The following is an 18,842-nucleotide window of genomic DNA, read 5'->3' on the forward strand; positions in this document are numbered from 1 at the left end:
GGTGTTACCGTAGTCTTTCCCTGGATGTGTGAGAGGTATTAGCATAGTCTTTCCCTGGATGTGTGAGAGGTATAATCGTAATCTTTCCCTGGATGTGTGAGAGGTATTAGCATAGTCTTTCCCTGGATGTGGGAGTAGTGTTACCGTAGTCTTTCCTTGGATGTACGAGAGGTGTTATCATAGTCTTTCCCTGGATATGTGAGAGGTATTACCATAGTCTTTCCCTGGATGTGCGAGAGGTATTACAGTAGTCTTTCCCTGGATATGCAAGAGGTATTAGCATAGTTGTTCCCTGGATATACGAGAGGTATTAGCATAGTCTTTCCCTGGATGTGCAAGAGGCATTACTGTAGTCCTTCCCAGGATGTGTGTGAGGTATTACCATAGTCTTTTCCCAGATGTGCATAAGGCATTACCCTAGTCTTTCCCTGAACATGCAAGTGGTGTTACCATAGTCATTCCTTGGGCGTGTGAGAGGTATTAGCATAGTCTTTCCCTGGATGTCTGAGAGGTATAATCGTAATCTTTCCTTGGATGTGTGAGAGGTATTAGCATAGTCTTTCCCTGGACATGGGACTGGTGTTACCGTAGTCTTTCCCTGGATGTGTGAGAGGTATTAGCATAGTCTTTCCCTGGACGTGGGAGTGGTGTTACCATAGTCTTTCCCTGGATGTGTGAGAGGTATTAGCATAGTCTTTCCCTGGATGTGTGAGAGGTATAATCATAATCTTTCCCTGGATGTGCGAGAGGTATTACCATAGTCCTTCCCAGGATGTGCGTGAGGTGTTACCCTATTCTTTCTCTGAACGTGCGAGTGGTGTTACCATAGTCATTCCTTAGGCGTGCAAGAGGTATTAGTATAGTCTTTCCCTGGATGTGGGAGTAGTGTTACCGTAGTCTTCCCCTGGATGTGTGAGCGGTATTAGCATAGTCTTTCCCTGGACATGGGAGTGGTGTTACCGTAGTCTTTCCCTGGATGTGTGAGAGGTATTAGCATAGTCTTTCCCTGGATGTGTGAGAGGTATAATCGTAATCTTTCCCTGGATGTGTGAGCGGTATTAGCATAGTCTTTCCCTGGACATGGGAGTAGTGTTACCGTAGTCTTTCCCTGGATGTGTGAGCGGTATTAGCATAGTCTTTCCCTGGACATGGGAGTGGTGTTACCGTAGTCTTTCCCTGGATATGGGAGTGATGTTACCGTAGTCTTTCCCTGGATGTGCTGTTGCAATGTGCACAGACGTCCTGTAGCCTTGTTAGTAGATCTCATTCTTTTCTTCGGTAAATGAGTGTAACAACGGGGGAGAGATGAAGGTGAAGGAGTCCTTGCTGATGAAAGAGCTTCATCTTGAGTCGCAAAGTGAGTCAGTCTCCAGGGATTTTAATCTGAGGCTGGAGACCATGTTTTTGGTTACTCACAGCTTCAGGGGACAAGAATTATTAGGAAGCCATGGCCTAACATTCCAACACTGTATTTAGAATTTCTCACATTAATCCATGCAGAACCTGATGTTAATCTCCTTGGATGGTTTATACACATTCTACACTTTGTACACACTGGAGAAAGTAAGCCACCCCACAGAGGTGCAGAGGTTGAGCAATGCTAAAAAAAATATGTAGGCGAAGTAGCTTTAAAATATCAGTTTCATTGTCTAAATATGGTATATTAGGAAAAATCATTTTATTTTTTCTGACTAAAACTGTCATTGTTAAATCTGCTCATGGCATAATGATTAGTCAGGATTATAGTCATCAAGTACAATGTCCCTGTAGACAGTCGTCCTTTATGGAACACAAACTCCTTCCCTGTGATTGAATTATGAGAGCTAGAAGGAGAAGGTGAAAAGATTATATAAGTATTATAACCACAAACATGACTGATATAGCAATCAGTGTGTGTGTGTCTGTGTGTGTGTGTGTGTGTGCGTGTGTGTGTGTGTGTGTGTGTGTGTGTGTGTGTGTGTGTGTGTGTGTGTGTGAGAGAGGGAGAGAGAGAGAGAGCCGCTGAGTGTGACTTATGATTATATCTTGGCATTAGATAAGCCAAGAATGAGTTACACTGGCCAAACTCAGAGAGCCGTGAAATCCGAGTCCAACACTCTGCCTACTCTCATGGTTCACACATTACCACTGTCACAGAACACAGCTGTCAAGAAAACAACAAGAAATCAAGCAAAAAAGCAAATGTTTCATCTGAGAATCAATATGTGTCACTCAGTGAGAAGGCAGGGAATTCAAATGAACGCTACTGCTTTAACTTCACAATAAACAATTAAACAGTATATATACCTAGTGCAATCCATAAGTATTTATAAGTAAAAGTAACACAGTTTTGATTTAGCTTTGTATTTGGGCTATAGCACAGTGGAATTTAAATGTTTATCAATGAGTTTAAGGTTAAAGAGCAGAATGTTGTTCTAATGTCGTTGGTATTTGCATATATAATTTGCATTTGCATCTATAACATATCAGCCATACAGTACCCAATGCCTCTTTCATACATAGTCAACTCATTTTAGGGGACCATGATTAACTGTAAAAATAGTATAGTGCTACGTTTGTCATTTACAGTAGTCCTTTGCAAAGCCTGTCTTAAAACTGGCCCACAGACATTTCTTGACACCGGATCTTTCCTGGCAGTACTCCGCCTGGCATGCCTGTACCGCAGTCATTCTCAGCATCTTGGGGAATTGAGTAGGGTTCATTACTCTGTGCTCTTGGGCCACGTGGTCTTCAGTTTTTCCTGTTTTAAAAGTGACCCGTTTCAGTCCAGTCTTTGGTACAAAAAACAAAACAATTACCTGGTTCAGTGGCATGACTCAAGATAATCTACTTGCTGCCATGGTAACGTGATGTCTGTTAACCTGATGTTAGGCATTTGGATGAATCTAAACCAAAGAAAAGGTGTCCAATTATTTATGAACTGCACTGTACACGTAAATCTTATGTATGAATCTTATGACAAGTCCAAAACTTAATCCGTTATCCTTTAATGAATTTTTCAGTAAAACTATATCTTGTACATCAGTTTGTAGTTAACAATGTCATAATAAAAAAGATTCCCCATGTAAACTATTCCACCGCTCCTATAATAATCTGTCTGAAGTTTTCAGGCTTTCTCAGACCACCTTAATGTGATTGGCTCTTTCTTTGTCCCACGCTGTCCTCATTTACATTTCAGAGCACGAGCAGCCAATCACTAGGTGTGCGAAGGGCGTCGACATGTGACCCAAGGTCGCTGGGTCAGCTCTTCATCCTACTCCAGTACCAGTCCCAGGCCCATCGCATCAAAGTGATGCTTCGCAAGGCCGAGGGTCTGGCCAAGCTGACCAAGATGCCCGGAGCCCCCAGTGAGTTGACGTCCACGTCGCCGATCTACAGCCATTACAACAAAACTGCAAACGTCTTCCACAGTGATGACTGGATTACTCAAAACTGGAGTTTATTTAGGATGCTTATTAGTGAAGACCCACTAGTGACAACAGAGAACAAGTTAAAAGATGAGGTTAAGGGGCACTGTAACGCTTTGTGTGTTTCTTTCCCACAGATTACCACGTTGTCATAAACCTGCGTCACGGCGGGAAAGTGATCAGTACTAAGGAGACGAAGAGAGCAAGTGGCCCTAATGCGGTTTGGAACGCGCCCTTCCTGTTTGATCTGCCAGCTGGTGACATCACGAGGCTCCCACTGGTCTTGGAGTTCATCGTCGTGCAGGTAGGGGGGAGTGGTCTAATGGAATGGTATTTGCATATCTCAGTTAATTGATTTAATTAACATTCTCATTTTCATTTGTCTTCAAAAATAATATACAGTGCTGTGACTAAGGATTGGCATTAATGCTCTAATAAAGTCCTGCCTTTGTGCATGTTTGTAACACTAAAATGTTTCAGATTCAAAATGTAATAAAATATAAGACAAGGAAATACCAAAACAGGAAAAAAAAAACAGGTTATAAATCCTTAGCAGCAATTGTCCACTTCTTATAACTGGAGATGGTTAAGTATGTCTGGAGGAGGTTTCTTCTTTGCGGAGTGACACTGGGGAGCTTCAAAGTATGCCCATTTAAGGCTCTGCTACCACTCAGGTCATAACCTGTAGGAGCAGTGGCAGCTCAGTGGTTAAGGTACTAGTAATCAGATGGTTTCTAGGTTGCCACTGTTGGGCCCCTGAGCAAGACCATTAACCCTCAATTGCTTAAGTTGAGTCATAATTATAAGTCACTTTGGATAAAAGCGTCAGATGACCCAGAACCACTCCTTTCCTGTCATTTAGCTTCTTCTGAGCCATTCACAGGTGGGCCTTCCTCTTGTGGTCCTGATGGCTGCCTTGCTGCTTAAGCCAGCTGTGTTCTTTAGCTTCAGGTTAGGCACTGATGACTGGAAATACTGCTGTAGCGTTTTCTTATAGGCAGCGGAACTGACGGTCCTGTCAGTGACGGCATGTTGCCCAGATCCTGAAGCAGCAGAACCTCCCCACACTGTTGCACTACCACCGCCCAAAGTTCCACTTTTAACTCATCCAGAAAGCTTAGGACTCATAAATGTGTTTGTTTTTTTGTTTGTTTGGTTTTTTTTCACAAATGTGAGCCAAGCCTTTGTGTTTGTCTTAGTTAGAGTGGGTTTCCCCCTACAGCTCCCGTGGATGGCCTTATTACACAGTCTCGCACTACTGGAGGGGTCATGCGCACTGACCTTATCTAAAGTGGGCAGGGCTCGCAATTCTGGGATGATCGTCTGTGTCCTTTTGGGTCATCCCAGATGAGTCCCCACTGCACTCTTGGAGGACGTTTGGTTGACCACTGCTATTCCAAACATGTTCTCCGTGTGGGGATAATGACTCTTACCGAGCTCACTGTGGTCCCAGAGCTTTAGGGCTTTAGCCATGGCTCTGTAGCCCTTTTTACACAGATATATTTCAACACATTTCACACACTCTTTTTTATAGTGTTGTTTATAGTAATGTCTTTTATAGTGAAGTTAGATTCAGCAGGTCTGGAAGTAATGAAGCCTGTGTATGTCTAGTCTTCACATTTATTTGATAATTGATCTTAATTATCAACTAAATTTGATAACTAAGAGAACTATGTTACTATGCATGAATAAAGTTATATATTGCCTTTCTGAGAACCCAAGGACACTTTACAATCAATACACAGCTTTTACATCCAGTCAACGGCAGAACTCTGGACCGGAAAACACAGCCCCTCAGGGGACTACATCCATTACTGGGCATGCAGACACACAATCTTACACACACACACACAATTTTTATTTTATTTACTTTGGGAACAATTACTTTTTCACACCGTGGTGCTGGTTGCATTTTTCCATTAACAAATGAAAAAACAGACACAAACAAACAGACAAAATAGATAACATCAAGGGGGGTAAAAACTTTTCAAGGCACTGTAATAATATCATCCTCATTAATGTTAGCACATTACCATGGTACTAGGTATTAAATGGCAGTAGTAACAATAAGAATATTCTTAATTACTGCTGGTATTATACTTTTTGAGTGTCAGACCACTCTCAGAAGAGCAGTATGGTTTTGTAGTGACATGGTTTGGGGTGTTGGGCTGGTGTAGGTGTATGAGGCTCAGCAGGCCTGCTGGGGTCAGTATCACTGCTGGGTTGCGAGTGCGCCATCATCCAAAAGTATTCTGCCAAGAGCCATATCCTATGGTTAGAAACTGACCAATCATAAGCCCCCAGAGGAAGGCTAACAGTTTAGCATAGCCAACAAATGGGCTGTACGCAGATAGGCTATGATGTTTCTAATAAAGTGTATGGTAAATATATACTTCATCAAGCTGAAATGTAATATAGTATGCATTGAAGTTAAAGTAAATCTAATTTTAAAGTAAATTAAACTCTGTGGGGCTTTTACATGAGATAAACACAATATAAAGTTCTGAGGCTCTCTCTAATCACTGACTCTGTTTCATAGGGGCGGTTATATATGAAAAGCACTGCACTGGGCCATGTTCTGATTGGTTATGAGGGTCCGGAGGCGGGGCAGCAGCACTGGCAAGAGATGTATAACCGAGGCCAGATGGAAACCGTACGCTGGCACGCTCTCCAATCAAATACACCTTAGGATGATGGACACATCCTTTATCCAGTGAGAGTTTTGTCCGATCACCAATGGCCTCCCTTGGGCCTGTACAGACATCGATAAACTGCCAAGCTGAATATCATGCGAGTGTCTACCGGTATGAAGTGTATTTAAAGAATGTATTAATGTAAATAATTCCATCTATTTTTGAAGTTCCCACAGTGGAGTGCCAAAATACTATTGTGACGAAAAATAGAAACAACAGAAACAGAAATAACGTGTTATCAGAGGTGAGTAACCACACCAGTTGCTAACATAGACTGCTTCTGAAGTTGTTTGTGTGTTGTTTCCTTGGTCTTTGGGACTAGTACTGTCTTGTTCTTTATTTACTGTGTCATGTGTTATTCCTGACTGAAACTTTCTAACCTGTTCGCCACCATGTTTGTCTGGGTGGTTTTAAAGTTCAGCCATCAACTGTATACGTTTCTTGGGACCTGACCAACAGCAGGGACACTGATTGCATGACATTAGAAGTGAATGTCATTTACTGTGGTGTGGCTGTGAAGAAGGGTAACATTACATAGAAAGCCACATATGGCAGCCGTAGCCGTAAGCAACAGAGCGTGTCTGCCTCAGTGCTGTGTTTGATGCTCCACAGTAAAGAGCTCGTTCAGGAATACTGTAATCAGATAAGCTGTGTTTATTTTATTTTTTAAGTCGATGAGGCATCGATCAGTGGGTTTCTGTCCTTGAGCTCAGCATCACAACACAATGCCCTGATGGTGTAATACAGTGCCCCGGGAGCATGGAGTTATTATAGTGCTCTGATCCTGTATGTGAAGGCTCTTATGTCACTTATAAAAGATTTGTCTTGCAACACAACTCTGTCCTAAAAATAGGATTGTTTTATTTTGAAGCTAAGTAAACACAGCAGACCATGTTATTTTAGATGTGAAGGACAAAGGCAGCTGCCAGCGGAAATTGCATGTAACAAAAGAACAATTAAATTAAATTAATCTAACAGTTTATCAGTCTTATTAAGGATGGCAGGTCAGACATGCCGGTAATTCATGGTGGAGTTTGCCAGTGTGGCATTGTTTTTATTAAACGAAATTTCAGTTGTCAAAGGCAACAGTCAGGTCTTCTGTTGTACAGACGACTGGAAGCTTCCTCTTCGATGGACCTCTTCGAGAGAGGCATTAAACATTATTATTAAAAGCCAGAACACTGACCCCTAGAGGCAGAAATTGGTGTTGTCGTTTGATTCCGTCATTTATACAATAGAATATTGCAGTTTGTTGGGTAAGAAAAGGTAACATTCATTGTTTTTTGTTGTCACCGGTGTGCTTCAGATACATTATAGTGACATTACAACAATTCTATAAACTTCTAAAAGAATTAAGAATTTGGAATTAAAAAGTGAGCAAATGGTTAATAATCTGTATTAATCTACAGAAACACTGGATGTTCTTTCTATTAGTCCAGCACAGACTAGTTCACTAACTTTACATCTAATGTAACATAATGTTGTTGACATTATATTAATGCCTTTAGTGAATGATGGTGAAATTTGATTTATGTATTTATTGCATTGTATGCTTTTGTTGCCCATTCTTGTATAAGAGTGTATAAATATAAAGAAAGCACTAAAGCAACAATGGGTGAGATTTGTCACAGCACATTCTTGTATAAGAGTGTGTAAATATAAAGAAAGCACTAAAGCAACAATGGGTGAGATTTGTCACAGCACAGGAAGCCTTGCAGGTCCAAGTCATTGTCAAGCAACTGCAATTAAAGAAGATCCTTTGAAATAAGCAGGGACTGATATATTCAGTACTCCAGCAGGGAATGATATATTCTGTATTCCAGCAAGGATTGATATGTCCATTGCTCCAGACTCCAGCAGGGACTGATATATTCAGTACTCCAACAGGGACTGATCTATTCAGTGCTCCAGCAGGGACAGATATATTCAGTACTGCCTACATGTAAGAACACCATCTGAAGAGAGGTTCTTTGTCACTCTGCTGGCTGCAGGGTCTGCTAGGCTCGTGATGACTCACTTTACTAGTCACTTCAACCTTAAGTGTCTGTGACAGACTCAACAACCCTGACATTTATGGTGCGTCTGCCCCCTCGGTTTCTCCACCTAACCACAAAGCATTTTCTCTTCTTCAGGGCCTGACACACTGACCCTGCATCACATGCTGCTCATTGTTTTGTTACTGCTGAAGCAGGGGGCTAGGACTCAGCCAGGAAGGAGTCTTCTCTGAGTTTCTCTGAGCATATCTCAGTCTCTCTGAGCTTCTCTGAACATCTCTCAGTCACTATGAGCTTCTCTCAGTCTCTCTGAGATTCTCTGAGTTTCTCTGAGCATATCTCAGTCTCTCTGAGCTTCTCTGAACATCTCTCAGTCACTATGAGCTTCTCTCAGTCTCTCTGAGATTCTCTGAGTTTCTCTGAGTGTATCTCAGTCTTTCTGAGCCTCTCTGAGCATATGTCTCTCTGAGCTTCTCTGACCATCTCTCAGTCTCGATGAGCTTCTCTCAGTCTCTCTGAACTTCTCTGAGTCTCTCTGAGCTTCTCTGAGTCTCTCTGAGCATATCTCAGTCTCTCTGAGCTTCTCTGAGTTTCTCTGAGCGTATCTGTCTCTCTGAGCTTCTCTCAGTCTCTGAGCTTCTCTGAACCAATTTTGCTCTGCAGTATTGGCCTATGCAGTGATTATGGTGCAGGATGCATTATGCAAATGAACTTTCTAAACAGGTTTCTTTATAAAAGTGTGTTCTGTGAATCACGTTTTTCACATGATCCAGGTGTTAAAATAATCTTTAATAAGGCCAGTCTTTAACCAACAGATCGATGTTCATTAGTTTATATTCAATACTGTGCAAGCCATCTCTCACTGAACGTGGGGGTGTAATGCACATGCCACTGGTGACTCAGACACACATGCTGCACGTAATGGTCAGCCCGAGACACGGTAATGGATGGCCATTAGAACACAATCACACATCGTTGGCCATGATGGGCACTCTGATCAGTTTAACCCATTCCCAGACTTGGATGGCCTTACCTGTACACCTTGGTGATGGAAAGATGTTTATCATGAATGAAGACAACACATACGTCATGTTTGCTTTATTGTGGCTTTTCTGTGCATTTCATCAGACTTGTTATAACTGCTACTGCAAATATGATCTTTGATTTGTGCTTTTGTATCTCACTTTAAACTTTGTCAGATGCTAAATGTGTAAATACTAGTGCCCTCTAGTGGTGGGAAAAGAGTGACTTCCAAAATGTATCATTTCATATTTATTCTCCATTTCAGTTCAGACCCCTCTACTTGTTGTACACTTGATTGTATACATAAATACAAATGCACATTAATTGGGGCAGTGGTTAAGTTAACTACTTGATTAGTATTCAGAAGGTTGCCAGTTCAAGCCCCACCACTGCCAAGTTGGTCCCTTGAACAAGACCCTTAACTCTCAGCTGCTTAAGTTGTTTTCAGTCATAATTGTAAGTTGCTTTGAATAAACGCATCAGCTACATGCCATGAATATAATCACACCTAATGATAACATTTTAATAGAGTTTCAAAATAAACAGAGATCTCCTATTCAGACCTTCTATTCATTACTTTGGATGGGGTTTAACTGCATTCTTAGTCTGAGAGGACACTCAGAGCCTTGTCTTGAAGCCACTCCAGGGTGTTTTGCCTGTACGTTTCAGGTCATTGTCATGTTGTCGTGAACTGTTGTGCCCGTCTGAGTTTACATGTGCTCTGAAGGTTCCCTTCAAGTATGCTCTTGTATTTAGCTGCATTCATCCATCCTGCAGTTATTACCGCACTCTCTGTTCCTGCCACTAAGAAGCTCCTCAGAGCAGGGAGTTCCTACCATGTCTCAGCACAGGGGTGGCATTAGCCAGGTGATGTCACAGACCTTTCCGTCCTGCCCCTGCGCAATAAAGGCCTGATTTGTGAAGCGCTGCGGAGTTGGTTGTCTGTACAAGTTCCCTCATCCCTTCACAGGACATTTGGAGCTCAAAACAATGGGAAGGTTCAAGCTTGTGCCAAGCTGCTTCTATTTAAAAATGATTGAGGCCACTGTGGTTCTGGGAATGTTCAAAGCCATAGATATTGTTTTATATCCTTGTGCTGATCTATTTCTGACCACAGTTCGAGTTTTAGAAACATCCTAAGGAGAATCAAAGAAAATATGATACATCTTACCACAATCTGGAGCGCCACAACAAAACAAATAAGACTATTTCTGATTTTTAATTTAAGCATTCTCAAAACTCTAAAAACATGTTTTCAGTTTGTGTGTTATTCACCCCCAGTGTTGGAGAACTGCCCAGATTCTTTTGATTAAATTTTTTTTTTGTGTGTGTGTGTGTGTGTGTGTGTGTGTGTGTGTGTGTGTGTGTGTGTGTGTGTGTGTGTGTGCACGTTTGCGAACAATTTGTAAATGTTTAATTTGTTTAATTACATGAACAGGAAATTATGGAGCTTGAGAGCCATAATCCTACTGAGTGTACTTTGAATGCCAGTATCTGTTTTGTCTACACAATCATCCATCCAGACCTTCTAGCTTTTAGTAAAATTGATTAATCAGAGGCAAATAACCTTTCTGCATATGTAGTTTAGTTGAGTGTAGACTTCACACTTCAGCTGCAAAGCTAACAACAGCAACAGAAACATAGGAACAAAGTAACACAGGAATACAGGGACACAGAGACATGGACACAAGGACTCAGGAATACAGGGACACAGAGACATGGACACAAGGACTCAGGAATACAGGGACACAGAAACTGATGGAGGGGCTTAGCAGGATGCGAAGAGGAGCTGTGATACACAAAATGACGTATATCGACACAGAAGACAACGTAGCTCTAAGGCCATTGGGGGATTAAACACTGACAATACTAACGTTTACACAAAGGACTTATATACGCTCGCATTAACACAGTGAGGAGCAGCTGTGAAACCCATGGGGGCGTGGCCATGGCCACACACACACACACACACACACACACACACACACACACAAGGGTAGACGTTTGGGGGAGGGGCCGTACCGTAACAGAAACACAGGGACACAAGGACGTCTCTATGTAGAGCTGACGTAGGCTGTCTGTCTCTATGCAGAGCTGATGTAGGCTGTCTGTCTCTATGCGGAGCTGATGTACGCTGTCTGTTTCTATGCGGAGCTGATGTACGCTGTCTGTTTCTATGCGGAGCTGATGTACGCTGTCTGTTTCTATGCGGAGCTGATGTAGGCTGTCTGTTTCTATGCGGAGCTGATGTAGGCTGTCTGTCTCTATGTAGACCTGATATAGGCTGTCTGTCTCTATGCGGAGCTGATGTAGGCTGTCTGTCTCTATGTAGAGCTGATGTAGGCTGTCTGTTTCTTTGTAGAGCTGATGTAGGCTGTCTGTCTCTATGTAGAGCTGATGTAGGCTGTCTGTCTCTATGTAGACCTGATATAGGCTGTCTGTCTCTATTTAGAGCTGATGTACGCTGTCTGTCTCTATGCAGAGCTGATGTACGCTGTCTGTCTCTATGCGGAGCTGATGTAGGCTGTCTGTCTCTATGCGGAGCTGATGTAGGCTGTCTGTCTCTATGCGGAGCTGATGTAGGCTGTCTGTCTCTATGTAGAGCTGATGTAGGCTGTCTGTTTCTATGTAGAGCTGATGCAGGCTGTCTGTCTCTATGCGGAGCTGATGTAGGCTGTCTGTCTCTATGCGGAGCTGATGTAGGCTGTCTGTCTCTATGCGGAGCTGATGTAGGCTGTCTGTTTCTATGTAGAGCTGATGTAGGCTGTCTGTCTCTATGCGGAGCTGATGTAGGCTGTCTGTTTCTATGTAGAGCTGATGTAGGCTGTCTGTCTCTATGCAGAGCTGATGTAGGCTGTCTGTCTCTATGCGGAGCTGATGTAGGCTGTCTGTCTCTATGCAGAGCTGATGTAGGCTGTCTGTCTCTATGCAGAGCTGATGTACGCTGTCTGTCTCTATGCAGAGCTGATGTACGCTGTCTGTCTCTATGCGGAGCTGATGTAGGCTGTCTGTCTCTATGTAGAGCTGATGTAGGCTGTCTGTCTCTATGTGGAGCTGATGTAGGCTGTCTGTCTCTATGCGGAGCTGATGTAGGCTGTCTGTCTCTATGCGGAGCTGATGTAGGCTGTCTGTCTCTATGCGGAGCTGATGTAGGCTGTCTGTCTCTATGCGGAGCTGATGTAGGCTGTCTGTCTCTATGCGGAGCTGATGTAGGCTGTCTGTCTCTATGCGGAGCTGATGTAGGCTGTCTGTCTCTATGCGGAGCTGATGTAGGCTGTCTGTCTCTATGCGGAGCTGATGTAGGCTGTCTGTCTCTATGCGGAGCTGATGTAGGCTGTCTGTCTCTATGCGGAGCTGATGTAGGCTGTCTGTCTCTATGCGGAGCTGATGTAGGCTGTCTGTCTCTATGCGGAGCTGATGTAGGCTGTCTGATTCTATGCGGAGCTGATGTAGGCTGTCTGTCTCTATACAGGTTACACCATCCGTCATCCTGGAACAGAACTAAAAAGCAGTCAATGACTGCCAAAGTGTTTGACACCCTCTAGTGGTTGGCTGCAGTACTGTCTCTAACTCCTCCCGCGCCAACAAGTGAATGGATAAAGTTTGACCTTTCAAGTTGCCCGTCCAGTCAAATCTATGGGCAACTGTGGTCTGTTAGTTCCACAAGTTCTGTTCAAGTTCATATCTCCCCAGTTTATTTATTTAGTTATTTTCTTTTGATGAACGGGTTTTGATGGAAATCATGTGATATTTAAAGGAGCAGTAAAATGTGGTGATTGCCAGCTACAAAGCAGACAGCACCGCAAACAGGCAGCCACTTTCTGTTACATTACTTTATAGTTTTAAAGGAGCAAGAAGTCATTTTTACCACCAAAATGTAGCAAACAATATTTCCATCTTTTCTGTAAAGCTCAAGACATCCCCAGTGCTGCAAATGCAGAAGGATGCGTGGCCTTCCCTTGGCAGGCGGGGCGCTGCATCAGATTACGCTAGTGTTAAATGGGCAGAAGTGGAGTCACATTTAAGGTAAATTTGCATAAAGCAAGAAGGAAGGAATGTGGTGCTACATTACATCAGCTCTGGTGGCGTGTCCGTTGGGTCTACTCTTTGGCCGTCCTGTTTTCCTGAGCCTCTTTCTCTCCAGATGTAACCATGCGGAGCTTTGCCTGTCAGGGTCTCTCTGCTGCTGCGGTTTTTCCTAACTGAAAGCTCTGCATCTTTCTCCTAATAAAAGTGCTCTCTGCCCTGCACTCTAGGAAACTGGTACTCTTTGTGTGTAACCATTACTGAGCCACTGTTCCATCCTTCTCGGCCTGTGGTGCAGTGAATGCTGGACTCTTTTCTGGGAAGACCTGGGTTGCCATGTTACGATAACCAAAAAATGCAGGTCATGGACACCTGTCCATGTGGACCAGGTCTTAGTTACTACCCAAGAGAAATCAATAAGATTTAGTGTATCAGGTGATCACAGTGACTAAAAACCGGCTTTGCTAAAAGTAGTAGGCTGTGCGTTGGTCAGAGCAAAGACAGTAACACACAGAGTGCACTGAGCAAGGAATAAGGCTTGTCACAGACATCCGTTGTTATCGCAATAATTGTAGTAATCATAATAATTGCTGCCATTATTGCGTAGCCCTGTAACTAGGTAGCTAATTACTGTCATCCTATTATGAATTACTGTGTCATTGTCCTGAGATGCACCTAAAGACTTTCTCTGTAATTTCACTTCACTGTGTGAGAGGTTTCTGTGCATGCACTTCCAGTCTCAAATGTCCCCTTGCCTGAAATGCCTTTTCATTCATTAATCCTAATGGGCAGGGCCACCAGGCAATTACCAGGCCCCTCAGGAACAGAGGCTTGTGTACTCCAGCATACAGAAAGGTAATCCACACAGAACCTGGATATTCCGAGGCAGGCATGAGGACGCTGGTCTATATGAATGTTTAACTATTTACCACAACCTTTGTTCTAAGGCCATGGACTCCCACTGGTTTTCAGAGGCATGCCACCAGGAAGGCATTCTTTTGTTACTATATCACTAAATAAATTCTATACAAATAAAGTATGTATCAAAGTGGTACATTTGTGTAGCCTAGCGTAACAGTAGTAATTATTACCTGTTAACTAGTTGGTCTTTGGCTCACCATTGAAATACACCATAGAGGAACATGAATGACACAGATGGAGAGATTGTTGCTTCTTGTTTGGCTAAACTCAGTGTTGAGTTTGCGCAAAGCATCATGGGCATGCATGTGTGTTCAGCGCAACAAGAGACTGGGGTTTTCAGAGCCGTCAGGAGCAGTAAACGTCTCAACAGGACGAAAGAAGAGATTTATCAGATATAACAGTGACTGCACTAACCTACAAGATGGCATGCTCACTTAAATAATGCGTATTAACATATTCTCTGTCCATTTGCTCAGAGGGGGTCCTATGCTGACCAGAGCACTGATCTGAAGTCAGTTCTCATAGCTTTTTTTAAATGACTGGGCTCGACAAGCAGGTGAGTTGGGGTGAGCACTGGCTCAAGGTGCAGGTCTAATGGAAGATGACCTGGTGCTTTTCATTTGAACTTTTCATGCAAGGACAAAACACCCAAAGAGAAATTCTCCTTGCTTTTCTCTCTCTCTCTCTCTCTCTCTCTCTCTCTCTCTCTCTCTAGCTCTGTGTGTGTGTGTCTCTCTCTCTCGGTTGAATTCTGCTTTTAATTTGTAAAATGTGTGTGCATGCATGTGTGAGACGCGCTCCTTACATCCAAGCCTAACTAATTCAGTCCAACCATCCAGTTTCATAGACAGAATGCTGATGACGACATTCCTGGCGAGACACACGTAAACTTTCCTGTTTCTAAGCCTCACTGTGTAATGATGATAAATGCACACACCCACACTCAGGCAGCCATCTCTGACCTGTCCATGCTCTTAGCCTGGGTCCAGTCAGCCACCATGGCTCAGATTTCCACATGCCGGGTCTCCCCAGCTGCTGATCTAAAGCTCACCGGATGAAAAGAGACATAACTGACAATTCAAGCAGCCTGTTAAGATTCAGTACATATGCAAAATGGAGTAAATGCCTAGTTCTGTCAACCAGAGCAGATTGGGATTCCAAAAAAAAATTGGATAACATACAAAATTGGGCATGTGATTTCACCCCCCTCCCCGTTTCTCTCTCTCTCTCCCTCCCCCTCTCCCTCCCCCTCCCACAGTTGGCCTTTGCTAAAAAAGATATGCCATTTGACTCCAACAGAGGTCTGCTGCAGATATACATTTCCAACTTTGACTGTCTGGACAATAGCAAAGCTGATCTGGGTTTATCAGATCTTAAGACTGCAAAAAACTATAAAATGATTAATAGGAGACCTTATTTTTCTTTTGAATGTATTAATTGGTGCAATTTTGTCAGGTGACGTGTGATTGTGTAAGGCAGAAGGTCATTTGCAACTATTCCAAATGCTGATGCACTGTGCTTTAATGAGTCCGTCTGTGGAAGCGTTGTTTGGCAGTTAGAAGCTGGCCTGAGCATAACTTTCTATTATGATTGCATTAAAAAAGATTTTGGCTGGCTGAGTTTATTGGGAACACAATTACTTGACTGTTCCTTTATTCCCAAGTCAAAGAGTTTATACTGTCAAGTCTAAAAATTGTGTAAATCAGAAAATGTTTGGATCCATCACAATGTTAGCCACCTCTTTGTAGACACATAAGTAAACAACTGTTGCATATTAAACATATTAGTTAAAAACACATTAGTGAAACACTGTCATTAGGGATAGAAATATCTGTAGGTATTTACTGGAAATGCCATTTCTCTGTTTCTATTTGTGTCTCTCTCTCTCTCTGTCTCTTTGTTTCTCTCTCTCTCAAACGTTATGTCTTCCCCTTCTTCTTTAACGTTGCTCTCACACACATGGTTTACTGCTTGGTAACCAAGCTGAACTTTGATTCTAAATTCTGTGACAGATTTAACGCTCCCGATAAATACTTCCCTCTGTCAAGAGCCTCTGAGGAAAGTTTTCATCCCTGGCAACAACTCTTCCACTGCTACAGTGGGTCCTCTACCCTCTCCGTATAGTGTAACTACACAGACATGCATATTCACTCATGCACACATCAGAGTGGAGCACACAGATGCTCCACATGATTCCCATCAGGCCCTGTGAGCACTCTGGTCCAATGTGCGAGCACCAGGCACACTCTGCCTGGACCGGTGCGTGTGCATGGCGTTCACACATCCGCTGGGTGGATGCTGTCTACCTTCGTGTGCTTCATGGGAACCACGTGGTGTGGACTGGCACGTGGTGTGAACCCAGTCCAGTGCGGCTGAGCCATGATGTGTGGCCGCCCAGTGTGTCCTGTGCTGGAGTAGATGAAGTGTGGGCACCAAGGGGGGGTCATGGGGGGGCGTTCCTCTTACGAAGGTGTCCAAAGCTCCCACTAAAGGTTAGCCGCACCTCCAACACACACTCTGTGCCTCTGTGTCCAGCTGTTTGTAATTGCTTTGTAAAAGCTTTCAGAGATCACATCAACTATTGTTTAACCTCACGAATGCGTTAAGACCCTGTGCGCTTCGTTTGCAATCTATGAGACCATTTGTTTGGTGTTTATTCATATTACAAATACTATCAGATTTTTTATTTTTTGGTAATGGTGGAAAAGATTGTTTTTTAATGAATAATTAACAACTCCATCTTGTTTGGATTTTTCATTCTATTCATGTCACTGATGAGTTTAAAGTATAACCCTGGGAAAATTACCTCCCTGTTGTGAAGCCAGGACACGTGTTCTGAGTCACAAGCTGTGCTGAAACAAAAAACTAATATTGGCTCAAACTTTTATGAGATCTAAAGATCAACTTTAACCTCTTGGCCTTCTCTTAATGAAACGGCTCAAATGTGACCTCTGAAAGGTTATACCTCATGCAACGTTCTGACTCAGTGAAGTCATCCAATAGTGTCCAAGCTGGTTGCCCATGCACTAACAGTACACACTCATGCAATGGCAGCATGGTCATGTGTAGCACACGGTACATAGACTGTGGTTTCGGTGGAAGCCTTGGACTCCGTGTTCTCCGTGTCTGCGTCTGGACACGGGTTCTCGTCCACATCGGGAGAGCCACGGGAGACCTGCTTGCAGTTATTCAGTATTGTTTCCACTTGTGTGACGCCAAATGAAACAGAACAGAGAATCACCTGCTGGATAGACGAGAGCGCTGGGAGTTTGAATGATAAATCACCTTTCCTACTGCTCAGCTCCACACTTAAAGGCACACTTTCCCTCACTTACGAGACACCTCCCCATAGTTAAAGGGACACTTTCCCACACTTAAGTGGACAAAATGCATATAGGTGCTTGCAGTTCCCATCATATAAATTATTCAATAAATTAATGGTCAGTACTAACTAGAAACACCTTGCTGTGCCTTCTAGAAACTAGAAACACTTCACTGTGCCTTGCCCAGTTTGTGACAGCCATCCTCATTTACTCTTCATTTATGGTCCAGACAATAACACCCATGTTTTTTGGGGGGGGTTTGTTTTTTTGTTTGGCAGGTTACTCTCTAAAAACTCCGGCAACCCTGTCATGGTTGGTGTATTACTGTCACTAACATATCATTTCTGAATTTCTATTGGTCGAGTAGCCAAATAACAGCCAGTCATCAGTGGTCCTGTGGTCAGCAGGGTAGAGGTTGAAGAGAGAATCCTTCATAGCAACACGGACTACATCCTATAATCTATAAAAGACAGATCTGCCAAGGTACCTTCCAAATTGTTTAGCCTTGTAAAATAAATCACATCTATTTTTACATCTGGTTCTAATTATATGTATATCTGACACCTTGTCATATATATGGAAAGTATGGCGAAGTCAAAGATAATGGTTTGTATCAAATAGATGCTTATCTCTAGATCTGTAGCTCGAATAACAATATGTTTGTATTTAACACCAAAGGGGAACGGCATTGCTGAGACAAACTCCAGATGTTGCCTGTGGTAAATTCGGTCAGATCACTCTACCCACCATATGATGATGTGACTATAAAGACTTCTTTGGCTACTGTGTAAAGAAATACAGCTTGTCTTCCTCTGCACAGTATAGGATTACTTAACAATGCTCCATCGATCATGTGTACACTAATACAGCACCATTAAAATAAAATACATGTGAGGACATTATTTATTTGTGCAGCCTAGGGGACCGCAGGAGGTGGAATGTAGCCTGATATATCATGCATGGTACAGGACAAGATTTCCAGCCTTGTTAACATACAAAGCAAAGCACTTTATACCGTGCTTGTGGCTATAACTCCTAGATTTGCTAAAGCAAAACCCTGAACTTTTAAAATCTTGTTGCATGGTACAGGACAAGATTTCCAGCCTTGTTAACATACAAAGCAAAGCACTTTATACTGTGCTTGTGGCTATAACTCCTAGATTTGCTAAAGCAAAACCCTGAACTTTTTAAATCTTGTTGAAAAGTTAAACTTTTTAAAACTTGTGACATTTACCACTGTGACATTTTATTTCTTGTTGTTTTTCTAAGCATTTCTCAAAGCATGATAGGATTGAAGTTTAAAACTCTCACTGTGCTAAGAGGTTCATCTTATCACAACAGTAGACTAACTCTGAAAACGATCAATCTATCACAGCTGTAGACTAACTCCGTGGAAACAATCGATCCATCACAGCTGTAGACCAACTCTGTGGAAATTATCGATCCATGGTCCAG

General features: G+C 42.8%; 1 protein-coding gene and 1 long non-coding RNA gene across 4 annotated transcripts in view; both read left to right on the plus strand.

Moving 5' to 3' along the window:
• Window positions 1–18,842, plus strand: part of LOC113583413 (uncharacterized) — a 44,601-nt gene that overhangs the window by 5,872 nt on the left and 19,887 nt on the right. For all 3 annotated transcript variants that reach the window (XR_014124226.1, XM_081716131.1, XM_027019758.3), the window contains exons 3-4: window positions 3,179–3,347; window positions 3,545–3,711. Coding sequence is in view for 2 of the 3 variants with exons in the window: in XM_081716131.1 (XP_081572257.1) it covers window positions 3,179–3,347; window positions 3,545–3,711 (336 nt within the window). In the remaining variant the exon portion in view is untranslated. The remainder of the gene's footprint in view (window positions 1–3,178; window positions 3,348–3,544; window positions 3,712–18,842) is intronic.
• LOC145658663 (uncharacterized) lies at window positions 12,186–18,272 on the plus strand. Its single transcript, XR_014124356.1, has 2 exons — window positions 12,186–17,870; window positions 18,066–18,272. It is a non-coding gene; the product is annotated as an uncharacterized LOC145658663 (long non-coding RNA).

Source organism: Electrophorus electricus, chromosome 6, assembly GCF_041902795.1.
Source record: "Electrophorus electricus isolate QZ-2024a chromosome 6, ASM4190279v1, whole genome shotgun sequence".
NCBI lineage: Eukaryota > Metazoa > Chordata > Actinopteri > Gymnotiformes > Gymnotidae > Electrophorus > Electrophorus electricus.